The 18,084-nt window shown below is 43.8% G+C and overlaps 1 protein-coding gene across 1 annotated transcript in view; it reads left to right on the plus strand.

The window, feature by feature from the left end:
* The window catches only part of LOC103255277 (thromboxane-A synthase-like), a 91,291-nt gene extending 74,716 nt beyond the window's left edge, over positions 1-16,575 (plus strand). The window contains exons 5-6 of the mRNA XM_008053245.1: positions 14,834-14,950; positions 16,429-16,575. Of these exons, the coding sequence (XP_008051436.1) occupies positions 14,834-14,950; positions 16,429-16,575 (264 nt within the window). The remainder of the gene's footprint in view (positions 1-14,833; positions 14,951-16,428) is intronic.
* The last annotated feature ends 1,509 nt before the right edge of the window (positions 16,576-18,084 follow it).

Raw genomic sequence — 18,084 nt, forward strand, 5'->3', positions numbered from 1 at the left:
TCCATTTGGAGTTAACCTTTGTGCATGGGGATAGATAGGGGTCCTGTTTCAATCTTCTGCATGTGGTCCCAGCTGATTTTTTAAAAGTATTGTAGAGATGAGGTCTTGCTGCCCAGGCGGGTCTCGAACCCGCGGGCTCAGGCAATCCACTCACCTCAGCCTTCCAAAGGCGCGGGATTACAGGCTGAGCCCGGCTAAGAATGAGGTATTGCCCATACCTGGAGATTTGACATAAGATTTGACATAAACTAGGCCATCCACAAACATGTCAAAAGACCCATCGTAGATGAGCTCTCTAGGAAACCTCAGTGTTTATAGTTTTCCATCTGGGACTGTATCCACTTATCTTTAGCTCTGTTGATGGTCTTTAAACCAATTCCATATTCATGGTAAAACAACCCTTAGTGACTCAATTTTTTTAAAACAGTCGTTAAAGTGGGATTTTCTCACCGGTTTTTGAAAGTCAAATTAAATTGGGTTCCGTGGTCCCCTCTTATCCATATGCTTATTTATCTGCTCAAAGAACTCAAGGAGATTAGTGAGACGTGATTTCTCCTTCTTGACATCACGCTGCCTTCTCCCTAATAGGCCATGTTTACTTAAGCGTTCAGCGATTCAGCTTTATTATACATTCACTCAGTAAACATTAAACGCTTACTCCATGCAAGCTTCCACCAAACGGTCCCCTGTGAGACAGAAAATACCTCGGCATATTAGTTTGATAAATTAAGTGAAAAGGAACTTAAATAACGCATGGTTTCATCTTCCAACAGTGAGATCCCATCTCTGCTCACAAATCCAGGCCTAAGTTCTGAGTGCTACACGCCCCTGGACAGCCTGGTGGAGAAGGGCCCTGCTTGGGAAGCTGAGTTAGCTCTGAAGTTGGCCGTGAGCTGCAGGCATCCCATGAGGGACCCACAGAGCATATGGCTAGAGGTGGGGGGAGCCCCAGGGAACCCCCTGACGTACATTGGCATTGAGCAAATATTTGGATTCAAAAGTCATTGCATAAAACACTCTTTTTCAAACTGCAGAACATTGGGCTGAGCAGACTATGGATGGGACCCAGGCAAGTAGGCAGTTCTTAGGTCACACTGGCCCATTCACAATTTCTGGGCATTCAGATCTGCTTGGTGTCTCTGCTCCATCTGCTCATCTTCCAAATAGACTTCGTGGGTCTCTGTTGGTGCCCTCTGTGCTTCCTGAAATCGCTTCCTGGTGGTGCAACCACAGTTTGCCGTTAAACCCAAATCAATCTTCTCAGCATTTATAGGAACTCAGTTGTCCCAGCACCTCAGGACTTGGATATTTTTATTTAGATATTCGAAATTAGCTCTTCTTTGCTATCACATCCTATACTCAATGAAGCCACGGGGGCAGCTCTTTTAAAATATACATATATATCTGTGGAAACTGGGTCCACATGACTCAGCAGAAATGGCATAACCGGTGGTGGAACTTCTTCTTTCTGGCCTCGTATCCAGACCTGGAGTTGGGGAAGTTGTGGGAAAGCTGATAAGAGGTAGGCTGGTCTCTGGCCCATGTTAGATTGGTCTGGTCAGATGGGGGCATGGAGGGGATGTGTCAAAACTCTAAACATGCTGCCTTGGAGATGCAGGTTCAGGTCCAAAAGAGCAGCATAAAGAGTGGGTTAGATTGCAGGCATGCTTGTTCCCAGGTCCGCAGTAGATGTGGAGTGGAAGGGGAAGGTGGTAGTGGCTGTGTGTATATGAGTGTATATGTGTGTGGGGGGGGAATACCATCCCTCAGGTCCTGGCACAGGTTGAGCCACACCACTGGTGCACAAGAGTCACATCTAAAGCTATGTGTTGGAGTCAGTGAGTGCTTTTATCCAGAACTATCTAAACAAACCAGGGGCCTAACTTCCTCTGGTTCAGCCTCTCAAAGGGCTGCTTCACCCACTCACCACATGGCCATCAGGACTGTAAGGGGAGTCACTCTGAGATCACAAACACTTTGGCACTGGCAAAGATGACTAAGGTTGTGGTCACCTGAGCCACTGGAAACCTTATTACCCTCCACTCCAGAAAGAACAGGAACGTGTCAGCTCATGACAGACTCATTGACTCTGCTCACAAATCCAGGTCTGAGTTCTGTGAGTCCTCTGAACTGAGTCCCTCTACAGACCCACCAGTGCTAGGGCTGCAGAGACATGCTTATTGCCGTCCAGGAGGAGAGAGGGCCCTTGGCAGGCTTGCCATAAAGCCACTACCCCCCCTTGAAACTTGCTCCTACCCATCACTGTCACCTACTTGTCACCAGTACCTCTCCACTGACAGCTTTGGAAAATTAGTTCGCCTACTGTTCCTGGTCCCTTTCCCTTAGATAACACATTGAGTAAGTGAAAACATTCTGACTTTCAAAAGTGTGCGGTGAGATTTAAGTTGTGAGAGTGGTTGTTGTGCATGACCTAGGAAAGGTTGCTTCCATCAAACCTTGCAAACTTTTGTTAGCTGTGTACTTCTTGAGAAAGTCCAACTCATGTTACAGGTCCACAGCTCCAAGTGAGGCGGGTTTCTTGCAAGCACACACAGAGTGCAGGGCATGGTGAAACTGGAAACACAAGTATGCAACCTCATGCACCAGGCCTCGCTCTGTTTTGAGGCCCATCACTTTTATGTTTTTGTTTTTTTTTATTTGGGGTCTCACTCTATCACCCAGGCTGGAGTGCAGTGGCACAATCGTGGCTCACCACAGCCTCTAACTCCTGGGCTCAAGTGATCCTCCTACATCAGCCTCCCAAATAGCTGAAACTACAGGCACATGTCACCATGCCCAGCTAGTTTTCATTTTCTAATATTTTTTTGTAAAGACAAGGTCTGGTTATGTTGCCCAAGTTGATCTCAAACTCTTGACCTCAAGTGATCCTCCTACCTCCTGTAATCAAAGTACTGGGATTACAGGAATGAGTCACCACACTTGACCATCTCTTTGTTTTATGTGACATATTTTGCTATGCACAGGAAACTCTCCAGCCTGAGTTTATTGTTTATATTTTATATGTTTTAAATTTTCATTTCTATTTTATTTCTGGTAAAGGGAACACCTTTACTATTTCAAAGTACTGAAATATAAGCCTACTTGACTGGGAAGCTTCTCCCAGGATGGACTGTCCATTGGAAGTCTGATGACAGCTAAAATGAGCTGTATGTACCCTCTGGTCTCCCCTTCACCTGCTTTTCTAATGTCTGGACATGGCTAGTACTGGAAAAGTCAGATCCATGGAACTACATTTGTGCTATAAAACACACTTAGCTTCAAGTTTCCAACATGGTAGCTAAGTTTGAACTCTAATATCTTCAAAGGTACCAAGTGACTTGTGAAGCCTTGGGAAGGTAGGAATAGGAGAACATGATATTGATTCTGAATAATCATATGTTTTCTCTGCCCTACAGAACTTTTTTAAAATTTTCAAAATCCTGCTGACAATGATTTCATATTTTTTGTCTTACTAGACTCTTAGTTCAGCAGAAAATTATCCTTATATTTTTAAAGAAGAAATATGTAAAATTGTGTTCAGATATTTTTACCTTCTTGTCCTAACTTTTGTGGTGGCAGAAGTAGAGATAACTATGTGCCAGGCTTGGTGGTTCAGCCTGTAATTCCAGCATTTTGGGAGGCCGAGGTAAGTGAATTACCTGAGTCCACGGGTTCGAGACCAGCCTGGGGTAACTTGGCAAGACATCGTCTCTATAATAAATCAAAAATTAGGCGTGGTAGTGCATGCCTATAGTTCTGGCTACTTGGAAGGCTGAGGCGGAAGGATCACTGGAGCCCAAAAGGTCAACGCTGGGGTGGCCGTAAGTATGCCACTGCACTCCAGCCTGGGCAACACAGTGAGATTCCAACTTAAAAAAAAAAGAGCTATGTAAGCAAGAGAGTCATATTTAGAGTTTTGGAGTGAGAATAGTAAAAAAGCCATAGAAGCAATTCCTTCTCAACCTCTCTCAACGATTATACTGAATCTTCTGTGAAAGTAAAGTCGCTGTGAGTGTGACGCTCACTCTCCTTTTTATAACACCCTCTTTCTTTCCATTTTTCCTCTCTTATAAGCCATGGCCCAGCAATGTGGTAAGAGTTCCTTGGTTTAAGTTTAAAGAAACGAAATCAGATTTCAGATTTGCTACCTCTCATTAGCTGTGTGACCTTGAGATCCTTGAAGCTCGCTGAGCCTCAATTTCCTCCTGTGTAAAATGTGAGTGTTTTTAGACTAAAAAAGTCCCTCAGGTCTGTTTGATGCCCGGGTCACGTGACAGTCAGCACCGACAGGTGAACCACAGAGTCCCGCCAGCCTCCCACAGAGCCATTGTGAGCTTCAGATGCTGGGGCAGGTGCTATCTCAGGGATACCCTTGTATCTCTCTAACATTGCATCTGGCCAGAAACTTTGCTGAGATCTGTTGAAGAGTTTCCACAAAAGATGGAACAAGCCCCCTGACCCCCTTTTCCTCTCAGGGAGAGTCCTCGCTGTTGGGCTTGGGGCTAGCAGAAGCACGGTTCCAAGAGCACAATCTTCTCTTCAGTGGATCAAATGCTGGAAACTCAGGCAGGACCGCTGTGGCCCAGACCATGCCTTTTTCCAAATTAGGAGCCCTTTTCTACCAACTGAGGCTACCTTGGCAGACAGAGCCCAAGTTTGCTTTTAGCCATCACATCCCCTGAGCTGCCCCCTTGGAGCTGTTGTCACACTTTACAACCTTACTTGGAGGCCATTCTCTTGGCCAGTCACAGTCTAACACAGAGGGTGAAAAGATGGCATCATCTTTATGACCAGCTTCTACCAGCAGCAAATGAATGAATATTGTCCAGGGTAACAGTGAAGGAAGCTCTTGATTATGTTTCTATTTCGTATTTTTTCTATTTTAATTTATGCTTTATTTGTAGTAAAGGCTACACCTTCAGCACTATTTCAAAGTGCCAAAATACAAACCCTACTGGGTTCAAATCTTTGTATAGCCCAATAGTGATAGTCAAATACTGAAAAATAACCTCAAATGGAGAATTGCGGTTATCCAAGTGACAGATTCCTAAGTTTTGGTTGATTGTAATATCATGAAGGGCAGTGCCAGATGTCTGACACCTCCAGGCAAGGAAGCAGCAGGCTGTGCCGTAAGTATTCCCATCTGTGCGAGGTTGTATGAGAATCAGGATGCTTGTAACAGTGATACTCAGCCTTTTTGTGCCCATGGCCTACTTTCTGATATCAATATTTCTGCAGTCTATTTGACTTACTAAACAAGTTGGCCACAGGCACGTTGATCACTGAAGTACAATTGTGACTCTTAAAGCACTCTGCTCTGTTTACCTGGTACCCTCAGCTCTGTGAGGCCAGTTGAGAACCGTCGATTGCCTTGTCAAATCATCATAGAGATCACCTAGATCTTGAGTCAGTGCTCTTGCAGGCTTCAGGACACAAAAGACCTTTTTGGCTATAGCTTCACTTTCTGTTATGCTTCTTATCCCTTTCTCCCAATACAATGCACATTCAGTTGTAGCAAAAATGCATTGCATGCATTTTGCAATACTCTGGAGGAGTCGGTGGTTGTTATGTGGCTGTACCAGACCAACTGGGACTCACTGGGCTAGCCCATGATAAATGCTCAATAAACAGCTGCTCTCCTCATGCAGCCACAGAATGTCCAGGTGCTGGTTTTCTTTAATAGCCTGTTCCTCAGGACTGTGCGATTCCTTAGCTGACCTAATAAGAAGTTAGACTCTATTTTAAGAAAGATTCATTAAAAAGATGAACATGATCAGGGCAGTGTTTCCTAATTACTGGAGAATGACCCAAGAGGTGGTGAAATAGTGTGCAAAGCACTGTGTAAGCTGTAAGATCGATGAATATTGATTATAAACCACCCCATTTCTACCCTCCATTCTTCATCTGGACAGTTCCAGTGCTAGCACAGCACTGAGCACACAGTAGGCACTCTATAAATGCTCAGAACTTGATCACGGACACCATGCAGAGCTGAACTTACAAACCCTTGAACAGAAAATGCAGCAAACCCAGCTTGAGATCATTGGCTGCCGCAGTGAAGTCACAGTTCCCAAGGTGTTGTCCAGCCCTTATTAAAATAGCAGCCATTTAGCTCCTGCTGTGGGACTGCAGGGAGGCCTGGAGCCTGTGATCTCCACAAATGCCGTTGTCCCATATCTTCATCAGTGCCCAGGACATGGCAATTTGGAGTAGAGCAAGTAAAGACAACCAGAGGTCCCCTGCTGGGTTCTCTGCACCCTTCTGGCTACCAGCACTAGCTCGCGCCTCTTTAGCAGAGAGGCGACCTTGAACCACATACTCTTACCTCATTCCCACCAAGTGACTTTTCACTCACTCAGGTTTCTGTCCCTTTTCTGCCTCTTTTAGGAGGTAGAAACCAAAGGGTCCCTAGGCTCCAAAGAGGGACTGCCCTTTGATCCTTTGATGTCCTAATGAGAATCCATGTTAAATAAAGGAAGTTAGTCACCTGGCCTCAGAGGGGACTTGCATGAGATGCCCAGGATGTCAGTGTGACCATCCAAGGGCAAGGGGACCGACATAAGCCCCTGAGGGAGAAACTGCAGTCCACTTACAACGTGACAGAGGTAACATGGTCATCAAAGGGTGGCAACCCCAGTCACGGGCAGAAGATGGAGATTCCAAGTCAAAAGTAGTCAAGGTATTCCAGAGCAGAGAGGTCGCCCTGACTGTTCTTAACACCTCTCTTAAATGGTGTCCTGTGTCTGAAGACCATCGTCTAGATAATGAGGTCTAACTCCAGCACACATCACAGTGGGACAGTTCCTCCTGAGACCACTGCTCTTATCAGAGCAGCAGGACAGGTTTCCTTTGTTCTGGGCAGTGATGTCCCAGCATGGCCCAACGAGCTTGTGGTCAATGAAGGCTCCTAGATCTTTTTAATGTGAATTATTACAGGTCAGTTTTCTTTCATCCCATGCGCTAAACAACTAAATTTTTAATCTAAACATGAAGACTATAGTTACATCTGCTGTTTTCTTTTTTAAATTTTTTTATTTTAAAGATGTGGAGTACAGGATTAGGTACACACATCTGCTGTTTTCATCTTGTTGGTATTCATCCAGGATTCAAGTCTGTCCAAATTAAATGTTAATTGGTTTGAATATTTTTTAATTGAAAAAACTTCCATACACAAATCTTGAATATATGTAGGCCCCCACATGACCATCACCCAGATCAAGATGCAGAACATTTCCAGCACTCCAGAAGGCTCCCTCATGTCTTTCTCAGTCAACCCACCCTTACCACCCAGGGAAACCCACTCCTCTGACATCTAGCGTAGATTCACTTTTTCTGCTCATGAACTTCTTGTAAATGGGAATTTACAGTATGCGTCCTTTTGTTCTGGCTTCTTTGGCTCCAGCGTAATGTCTGTGAGATTCTTCTATATCATGTATTAAGATGAATGTAGTTCATCTTTTTTATTACTATGTAGTATTACAGTGTATAAAAATACCACAATTTATTTCTCTCTTGATAGACATTTAGGTTCTTTCTAGTTTTTTTGCTATTATGAATTAAGTGATATAAGCATATCAACAGAGTGATCTTTGGGGCACTTACCTAGGAGTGGAATTGCTAGGTCACAAAAGTAAGTGTAAGTTTGACTTTGTAATATTCCCATCAATACTGAAGTGAGTGCTAATTTTTCCAAATCTTAGCCAACTCTTCGTCCTGTCATGGTTTTATTTTTTTAATTTTTTAATTTTTTTTTATTTTTTGAGTTGGAGTCTCACTCTGTCGCCCAGACTGGAGTGCAGTGGCCGCTCCCGGCCACCGCAGCCTCGACCTGCTGGGCTCCGGCGATCCTTTTGCCTCAGCCTTCCAAGTAGCTGGAACTACAGGCGCACACTACCACACCCGGCTAATTTTTTTTAATTTATTGTAGAGATGAGGCCTCGCCAAGTTGCCCAGACGGTCTCGAACCCACGGGCTCAGGCAATTCACTCACCTCAGCCTCCCAAGGCACGGGATTACAGGCTGAGCCACCAAGCCTGGCTGTCCTGTCATGGTTTTAAATTGTAACTATTCTGGTGGCTGGATGGCAGTGGTATCTCATTGCAGTTTCAATTTGCATTTATCTGGAGCTAGTTATATTGGGTACCTTTTCATATGCTCATTGGCCATTTGGATATCCTCCTATAGGATGTGCCTGTCAAGTCTTTCCTCCCTTTTCGTTAAAAGGTGTTTGACTTTTTCTGATTGACTTATCTTTGTTCTTTATATGCTCTGTTCTGAGTCTTTTGCCAGATAAATGCGTTGTGAATATCTTCTCCAAGCCTGTGACTTGCTTGCTCACTTTCTGAGTGGTATCCTTTTATAATAAAATCCAATGTATCAAAATCTTCTTCTATATTATTGCTTTTGGTATTCTATTTGCAAAATCTTGCCTTAGTTCCAAGGTCATAAAGACATTCTCCTAGAAATTTTATTATGATCCATCTCCTGTTAACTTTCCTCTGTAGAGAAAGGTATGGGTCAAGGTTGATTATTTTTCTACGCTGACATCCAGTCACCCCAGTACCATTTTTTTTTTTTGAGTTGGAGTCTCACTCCATCATCCAGGCTAGAGTGCAGTTGCACACTCACCACCACCCCAGCGTTGACCTGCTGAACTCTGGTGATCCTTTCACCTCAGTCTTCCAAGTAGCCGGAACTATAGGCAGCACAACCATGTGCAGTTAATTTTTAATTTATTATAGAGACAAGGTCTCGCCAAGTTGCCCGGGCTGGTCTTGAACCCACGGGCATAGGCAAACCACTCGCCTCAGTCTCCCAAAGTGCTGGGATTACAGGCCCCAGTACCGTTTTTTAAAAACCACCCACTCCCCACTGAATTGAAGAGCACCTTTGTCATCAATCAAGAGGCCACATGAGTGAATCTGTTTCTGGACTCTCTGATCTGTTTCATTGCTCTATATGTTTATCTTTACATCAACAGCACACTCTCTTAAATATTATAGCTTAAAACAATCAAGCTATAATAATCAGTCTTGAAAGGTAGCAGGACCAGTTCTCCTGGTTATTCCAGTTCCTTTGATTTCATATCTATTTTGACAAGAATCAGCTTGTCGTTTTTTGACATTACAACCATATTGAGTCTTCCAAACCATGAAAGTGGAGTGAAATCAACACTATGTCCCAGGGACTGTCCTAAGTGCTTTAAATGCATCAAGTCAATGAATCATTCTGGTTCTCGTCCAAAACTCTCAGGGTCAGCCTTGATTCCTCTCTGGCTCTCTCCCAGCTCGCACCAGTGTGTTGGGAAATCCTACTGACTACAACTTCAAAGCATCTCAATCTGACAGCTTCTCACCATCCTGGCCTGAGTCTTTCTCCTGGTCATTGAGCTTTCTCGGAATGGTCCTCCCTGCCTCCATGTGGCTCCTCATAGTCAATTCTCAATAGGGCAGAGAGATTCTTTAAAATAGAAGTCAACTCAAGACATGCCTCTGTCCAGAACTCTGCGATGGCTTTCCAAGTCATGTGGAGTCAAAGTGCTACCAGGGCCCTGGAGGCCCTCTGCACACAGGTCCCAGCGACCTCTCTGGCCAGCCACCATCCCTCCACTCCATCCGCTCCAGCCTCCACAAATGTCCTCACACACACCTTAGCGTCTTTGCTGTAATGGTCCCCTTGCCTGGGACTCGAGTACTCCCAGCGCCTTCGAAGTTTTGCCCAAATCTTACCTACTCCAAGAGCCCCGTGATGGCTAGCCCATTTAATACTGCACCTGCCTCAGTCCACTATTTTCTACAGTGGGTTTCTTAGGTTGATTATCTACTTTCTCCTACTAGAATGTAAGCTCTGTGAGGACAAGGAGCTTTGTTTTGTTCACAGATGTATCCCAAGCATCTAAATCGAGGCCTGGCATGTATCAAGCACTCCACAAATATTTGTTGAGTGAGTGAAGCCTCATGACCACCTCAAGAGGTAGATAACATTCTAATGCCTGTTTACAGATTGAGAAACCATAGAGAAGGTCAAACCAGAGGGGTCACACAGAGCCAAGATTTGAACCAGGGGTCTGACTCTAGAGGCAATGCTCTTACCACTGCATTATCCTACCCAAGTGCAGGGTAGAAAATACAGTCCAGACTTCCAGAGAGCTACTCATCTTGTGTCTTCAGACTACCACTATAAGGGATTGACACATTAAAGAACTCCTGCAGGCTGTGGGTTTTCAGGAATGGGTAGGGAATTGGCCAGTGGTGTCAGGCTTTATAAACCAAGTTAGGAAGTTTGCATAAGAACAGGGCTAGGTCTGTGCTTTAGAAAAATACTGCGGACTACAGGGTGGAGGACAATGGGTGTGACAGGGCTAGAGGCAGGGCAGTCAGTTAGGGGCTGAGATAATGGTGACCTCAGCCAGGGTGGTGGCTACAGGGATGGAGAGGGTTGGTTAACGGAAGAAAGATTTAATAGTTGTGAGTGATAGGATCCTAGCAGAGAGAGAGGACAATTCCCAGGTTTGGGGTTTGGGTTAGGGTTAGAGTAGGTTACACACACACACACACACACACACACACACACACACACACACACACACACACCCTGTCTTGAACAAGTTCAACAGCAACTCTGTGTTTTCTAGTCTGGTCTATTCCTTGTTTGGCTCACATTCTTTTCTTTGCTTCAATGCTGGCTGCCACTTGTGGCATTGATTTACTGACTGGTTATGGCTGGCAGTCTGGAAACCCCTAACCAGAGCGTTTTTCCTAGGATTTGGGGCACCTGGCTCAGCAGACAGAAGTGTAGAAAGCTGTTCTCCTGTCCCCAGACCTCCTTCCCCAAGACCCTGAGTCTACTTCCTGCCCAATACTCAGCATCCTGCCCTCATCAAGCTTACAAGTATTGTCTTTCATTCTTTTGAAGAAAACCTGTTGTAGCTTTCAAGATGTTGTTCAGGCCATCTGGTCAATAAACATGTATAAATGAGGATGGAGGCGATGGGGAGCTGTTGTTGAATAGATGCAGTTTCAGTTTTGCAACATGAAAAGAGTTCTGTGGACGGACGGTGGAGAGGGTGGCACAGCAGTGTGAATGTGAAGGTACTTAAACCTGCTGGACTGTATGCAACAGAATGGTTAAGAGTGAATTTTTTGTTAGGTGTTTTTTTGCCACAATTTTCTAAAAAAAAAATTTATTTTAAAGATGCAGGGTACAATTCAGGATTAGGTATACAAGTGTCATCATACAGATAAATTTGGGCTTCCCTTTGATTCCCACTTCGTCTGGTTTGAGATGAGGTACCTTTATTGATGTTTTGTCCCCTTCACCCACAGCAGTTTCTGGCTAGGCTACTGCCAATCCTTTTCTTATTGTATTATGGTTAATGTTCAGGTTCCGCTTATGAGTGAAAATATGTGGTACTCAGTTCTTTGTTTCTGTGATAAATCACTGAGTCTTATAGACTCTAAATACATCCAAGTTGCTGCAAAGTCCATAATTTTGTTCTTATTTATGGCTGTGCAATATTCCATGGTTTATATGTACCACATTTTTTTTTGCCTTGTCCAGTTTTGATGAGCAGTATGGTTGGTTCCATGTTTCTGCTATTGTAAATAGTGCTGCAATAAGCATGCATGTCAAGGTATCTTTTTTGTAGCGTGATTTAAGGTTTCCTGGATATATTCCTAGAAGGGGGTACTGGGTCGTACGAAAGGTCAATTTCTAGTTCTTTGCCATAATTTTTTAAAACTGTGTAGACAAGCTAATAGGAAAAAAAATGCCTGGAGTGGTCTTCTGGAGATAAAGTCTCAGGATTGGAAGTGTTCTTGCAAGGTGTTTAGACCATACTTCAAGCTGCCAGTACAGTATTTCTGAGAGGTGGTATATGGTCTACAGTGATGAAGAGCTCATGGCACAAGGCAAGCTTGTTTATTTTGAAGAATTCTGACTTTTGATGACTAGAATAGTTCTTTAGATGAGCTGGAATTTTCTCTATGGCTTCCGCTATTAGACTCAAGTCCACTCCCCAAGGTCACAAAAATAACCTAAATTGCCTCTTCCATATAAAGTGCATTCAATACATATTTATGGGGTGCATCCTAAACACCACTATCTGATCTTTCAATTCTTGTCTTTTCCAGTTAAAAATTTCAAACTGACAACTGTTTCATATATGACACAATTTAATGACCCCTCAGCATCTGACTGCTCTTGTGAAATGACCGATTTTGTTGCTCTTCCTCTTTTTTTAATAACATCTAGAAACAAAAACATTACTCTAATCAATGGCCCCAAATGTTTCCATCAAAAAATGGAGGATTCAAGTGGAATGTCTGGGCTGAGGGGAACACAGTATCATGGCTGGTTGGTGAGGGGGATATCTGAGGGCCATGCTGACATGTTGCATGGAGGGCTAGATTTGTCTTTCAGATGCAAGATAATACTTAGCATGGAACCAGTCCTTAGGTCTTAAGAATAAATATGAAATCCAATCAATCTTGACTCTTTTCTCTAATTTATTCTGTCTCATCAGAAACACATAAACCATTACCCTGCTTCCCTTGAAGAGAAATGCTGTATTCTGTATAGTGTAGCACAGCACTGAGTTTGGCCACTATATAAATATACATAATGTATAATTTCCTCCCTCAACTCTGGAGCCTAAACAAATGGATTATGTTCCCAAAATTCCATAAAGCCATAATTCTGTTTAGTGGCCATGACACTCCTAAAGAATTTCATTCTAAATATAGAGAAGTATTCCTCTGCAGAAAAATATCTCAGCAAGTTGGTTCTAATATATAATTAAATCCCCTCTAGATACTTTGCAGTTATGTTTTATGGCTTATTTTCAGTGTTCATATTTTATCAGAAAATTATAATTTTCCTCTAAATAGGAGTTTTTATAAGACTTTTGAATTATGATAGCTGGCTTCATGTTTCAACTAAAATTAAAGCAGTGAAAAGAAATAGCGTCACTATGCATCACATGTGGTTCTGAAAAGTGCTTGGTCCCCCAACCCTGCCTCCCCATGCCCAACAGTCCTGGGGGCTAGGGGGCATTCTGACTAACATGGGGAACTCATTTTTGACCACTTGGTGGAAGAGTTGGTTTTAGCAAGGAACAAAATGATCTGGGAAGAAGGGATGAGTCTACCCAAGACCCCTTTGTGTCCTTTCAGGCCCAGATTCAATGGCCCCTCCTCAGAGAAGCCTCTCGACCATGTCTCCCACCATTTTCACACTCACACTACTTTTCCTTTTTGGACATTCACTTTTTCATATACCATAATGATCTGTAATTGTTAGTTTATGATATCTAATTGTTAGTTTACTCTCTGCTTCCCCACTAGACTGTCATCTCCATGAGGACCAGATCAAAATCTTTTTTATTCAATACTGTACAGACAACTTCTTAAAACTTGTATTAGTTTGCTAGGTATTCTCTTGCACAGGTCCACAGACTGGAGGGCTTAAACAACAGAAGTTTATTGTTTCACAGTTCTGGAAGTCAGAAGTCCAAGATCAGAGTGTCAGCAGAGTTAGTTTCTCCTGAGATCTCTTTTGTTGGCTTGTAGATGAGTCTTCTCTCTGTGCCTTCACATGGTCTTCCCTCATGGGTTCTCTCATGGATTCTATCAAATCAAGTCTTAAACAGGGAAGTGATGGCCATGGATTATAGAGGAGAGGTAAGTGATATATCTTGGCAGAACTCTAGGCCATGTCTGTGCTAATCTCCTAGGTGTGTCTACTCTAATAAATGTTGGATTAGACCCTAATGACCTTATTTTTACTTTTACTACCTCTTTAAAGGCCCTGTCTCCAAATAGAGTCATCCTGTGGTATCCAGGGGGAATTGGTTCCAGGACGCCCACAGATACCAAAATCTTCAGATGCTCAAGTCTCTGATATAAAATAGCATAAAGTTTGCATATAATATACAATGTCTTCCCATATAATTTAAATCTTCTCTAGGTGACTTATAATACTTAATTTAATGCCTACACATTGCTGCATTCATGTGGATTCAATGTAGTACTCAATGCAGGACAAATGCAAGATTTGATTTTTGGAAATTTGTGGAATTTTTTTTCCAAATAATTTTAATCCATGGTTGGTTGACTCCACGGATGCAGAAGCCAATCCACAGATACAGAGGGCCGACTATATGGTCATATTCTCAGTTTCTGGGGGTTAGAACTTAAACATATAAAATTTGGAAAGGGACACATATCAGGCATTCAACAAATTTTGAGAAAAAGTGAATGACTGATAGAACACAGAAATATCATGGAGTTATTCTCTTGGAAGCAGCTCTGCTGGGACACACTTCTGAAGGACTCTCCTTTTTCCTCCTTCCCTCTCTACTCACCCACACACAAAGGACTCAGACACACGAGTTTGTTAACTTTGGGCTGGACCTAACCAGTCCATTCACACAAAATCCCTTGCCACATAGTTCAGACCTGGAACTCAATCCCAGGAAAGACTAGCGCATCTCCAGGAAGGCTGCCTGGCTTGTACTTGAGGAACTCCAGCTCAATAAGGGGACTAGAGAACACACAGAAGCCACTGGGTCATCTCTACCAGGATGACCACATCATGACAGGGTAGAATTGAGCCGGCAAACCTTGTCCATCTGCTTCCTCCAGGCCTCAGCCATGAATCTTTAGATTACTGCCCATGAGTCTTTATATTCTCCTTCGTTAGCCTTACAAGGGAAACCTCCTAATCTGCTGGTCATCAATGAACTTAAGCAAGGGTGTTTATCATGAGCCTGTATTGCCACCGAAGTGGCCTTGGCTCTCTGTGTCCTAACCCTTTGCTCATTATTTTCCACCAGGCGTCAGGTTTGGAGTTCAAGTCGGTAGCCGACAGTGTTCTGTTTTTACGAGACAAAAGATGGGAAGAGGTCAGAGGTGTCCTGACTTCTGCTTTCAGCCCTGAAAAACTGAACGAGGTAAGACATGGGAAATGCAGACTCTTCTCTCCAAATAGTAATGGGAAGCCAGTTCATGCTATGCCACTGTCAGGTGGCACACAAAATGCCCTGCCCATAGGGGTCTTCAGGCCTCTCGACTATGCAAAAGCATAGGATGCTGCATTGAGTGTCTTCCATTTTCCCAATCGCCATAAGGCAACTTTTCTGAATAGAGGACCGCACTTTACACAGCAAGGAGCTAGAGAACAGCTTGAAACAAAGGCAAGTACTGACTCAACTCTTAAATAGGGAAGTGATGGCCCTGGATTACTGGGGAGGAGTACAAGGGGAACTTCCCAAAAAATAGAATTTTTTTTGGAGGGTGGGCCCCTCGTAGTACAGGCTTCCCCTTTTAGGCAAGTGTTCTAGGAACCAATTGGCATCAGTGTACCAGTTAGCATTGTTGTGAGAGGCTGTGTTCATCTTCAGTGAATTTTTTTCGAGATTCTTTGTACACATTTACCTATTTCATAATGGGTGATTTATGAGCGTACCTGCCCACACTGCACTGAGTGTTCAGCAGTTTTTGACCATAAACGGCATAAGCCCCTTGTCCCACCCTCCCTATTCACCCTATCTCACCCCAAGTGACTTTTTTTGTTTTCCCACATGAAAAAAGTCTTCAAAGGGAAACATATTGTTGATGTGGAGGAGGTAAAACAAAGAACAGCAGAGGCACTAAAAGACATCAAAATGAACAAGTTCAAAAACTGTTTTGAGCAGTGGAAAAATATCTCAATCGGTGTGTTGCATCAAGAGGAGAGTACTCTGAAGGTGACTGAAGTTTAAACATGTAAGATTAAATACACATTTTTTATAAATAAATTCCAGATTTTGAGGTGTTCCCCTCATAGGTCATATGCCCTGGCATGACCTGAGGCAGGCAGGCATGCCCAAGTTAACTTTAAAGTCCAAGTCCAAGGGAAGGGCAGGCTCCACAAGATGCTGCCAATTCTCTAAGACCCTGGGCTTGCTCCGTTTCCTACCCATTGGCCCGCCCTTCCCTACCAGTTGTGCACCTATAACCAGGTGTCTGTGCTGCCTCTCAAGCCACTTGTATACCAGATCCTCATGCTGGGTTTATTTATATCTGAGCCTAGCAGCCCCCTCAATTTAGTCTAGCTTTGGTGTTTGTTGTTCTGAATTCTGCAATAGCTAAGAATGAAAACTTAAGCCCCTCTGATGTGAAGTAGCTAGAGGCCTCCTCCATTTGAGTCCCTGGTGCACTGACAACTCTAGAGCAAGTGACCTTCCAAAGCTTGGCCAGAGGGCCCTGGGCCTCAGCAATCCACCCTGAATGTCTGGGCTTGGTATAGTCTGACCCTGGCTCAGTACATGAAAGCTGCTTTTAGCTTAAGCTCAGATGCATATGGTCCCGATTGAATTCCTATAAATCTGAAGTCTCCCAGAAGATGAGAGGGTTCCACATCTCTTAATATCCAATTAAACTCCCTCAGAAACCAGTGTTCCTGCACATTTTCAATGAGATTTTGATTACATTTCCTTCAGTAGTCTTTGGTATCTGGTGGCCTTACCTGTCTCTGTCGACAGCCCCAGGTCACACTCACATAGCCTGCGTCAGGCTCCACAAGGCCTTCGATTAACACACTTTGTTGTCATCACATTCCTATGAGACAAATGCTTTCACTATTATCATCATTCCCATTTTACAAACGAGGGAGTGAGGCACAAAGAAATTAAGTAGTGCCTTCAAATCACACGGCTAGTAAGTCACAGAGCCAAATCAGGATTCAGCTCCAGAATACTCTTCATGTCTCAATTGCTTCTCTCACCCACATGTGATCTTCAGTGTTCTGGAGCCCCTTAGAACTGTCCCAGAGCCGGTCTGAAGGGTGAAGGAGGGGAAGTAGAGTGAATGGGGCTTCTCTTGAAAGCCAGGGGGTAGGAGGGACAGAAGCAACACTTCTCTATTTTCTGCCTAAGTTTGGACCCAACTGAGGAATGGAAACAGATTTTGGGTAGAGGAAATATACTTTTCTCCTTTCTTACTGGTAAAGCTACTTAAGAAATAGAGTCCCCATCCAGGCTGGCCCTTGGCCCTGGACTTGCCAGGACCTCACCCAGTGGGACCACTGTAGCATCTACCTGTAGGGGGCTGGCAGATCCCATCAGGGCTGGCCCACAGCCCACACATGCTCTGTTCCTTCTTCCTGGGTTCACTCTGATAAGGGAGAGGGTAGAGGAAGTCACTCAGATGCAGCTGTCTTCGGCCAGAGGGGCCCACTGGAATCACCTGGGCACTTTGAAAACTATTGATGCCTGAATAGAAATTATGGTTAAATTGGTGTGGTTTGGAGTGCAGCCTGGGTTTGAGGATTTTTTTCAAGCTCCCCATGGTGGCGCTCTCCTCACGTGTCCTTGTGGGAAGGACCTTCAGAAGGTCCTTCCCACAAGGACATGTGAGGAGAGGGGTACCCTGCTTCTGACACAGAAGTTAGCCTGCTGACACACTTCTGTATTCTCTATTGAGCATATACAGGGACTTTGTTTGAAGGAAGGCCCTGCTTCTTTAAAAAGTTGTAAACCACTGTTCTAAACATCCTAGACAAGCTGCAAGGAGTGTCCATCTTTATCACATCCAGCCACTAAAAGGTTGAGTTCATCAAGAGAAAGGCAGAAGAAGGGAGGTGAGGTTGGTGAACACAGGGTTGGCATTCCCAGCTCAAACATGACTTTATTTGTGAGTGAGCAATGACTTCACAGCACTGTAGACATAAAAAGAACCTCATCATGTATGAAAATGAAATTGCTGAAGGTTATCTGAGATTTTTTTAAAAAGAGAGAAATAAAAGTGAGGAAAAAAGTTTTAGCAGTCTTGAGCTATAGTTCTTTGATAAAATAAATCTTATTAGGGTCTAGATTTCTCTAGAATCTCACAGGGGATACTCCAGAAAGTGATTCAATGTCATTTCCAAGACAAATCCAGTACTCCTGACATCCAGTCTTCTCCTTCCGGTCCAGAAACCAAATCTTCAGTGCCTGAATCAGTTGCATAATGCAGAGTTCCTCCAGGATGTCCACAGTACTAAGATGCCAAGGGGGTGGGGGGAGTGGGGGAAGGAGGAGGAGGAGGAAGAAGAAGGAGGAGAAGG

The sequence above is a fragment of the Carlito syrichta genome, unplaced genomic scaffold (assembly GCF_000164805.1).
Source record: "Carlito syrichta isolate Samal-C Ts95f unplaced genomic scaffold, Tarsius_syrichta-2.0.1 Scaffold287984, whole genome shotgun sequence".
NCBI lineage: Eukaryota > Metazoa > Chordata > Mammalia > Primates > Tarsiidae > Carlito > Carlito syrichta.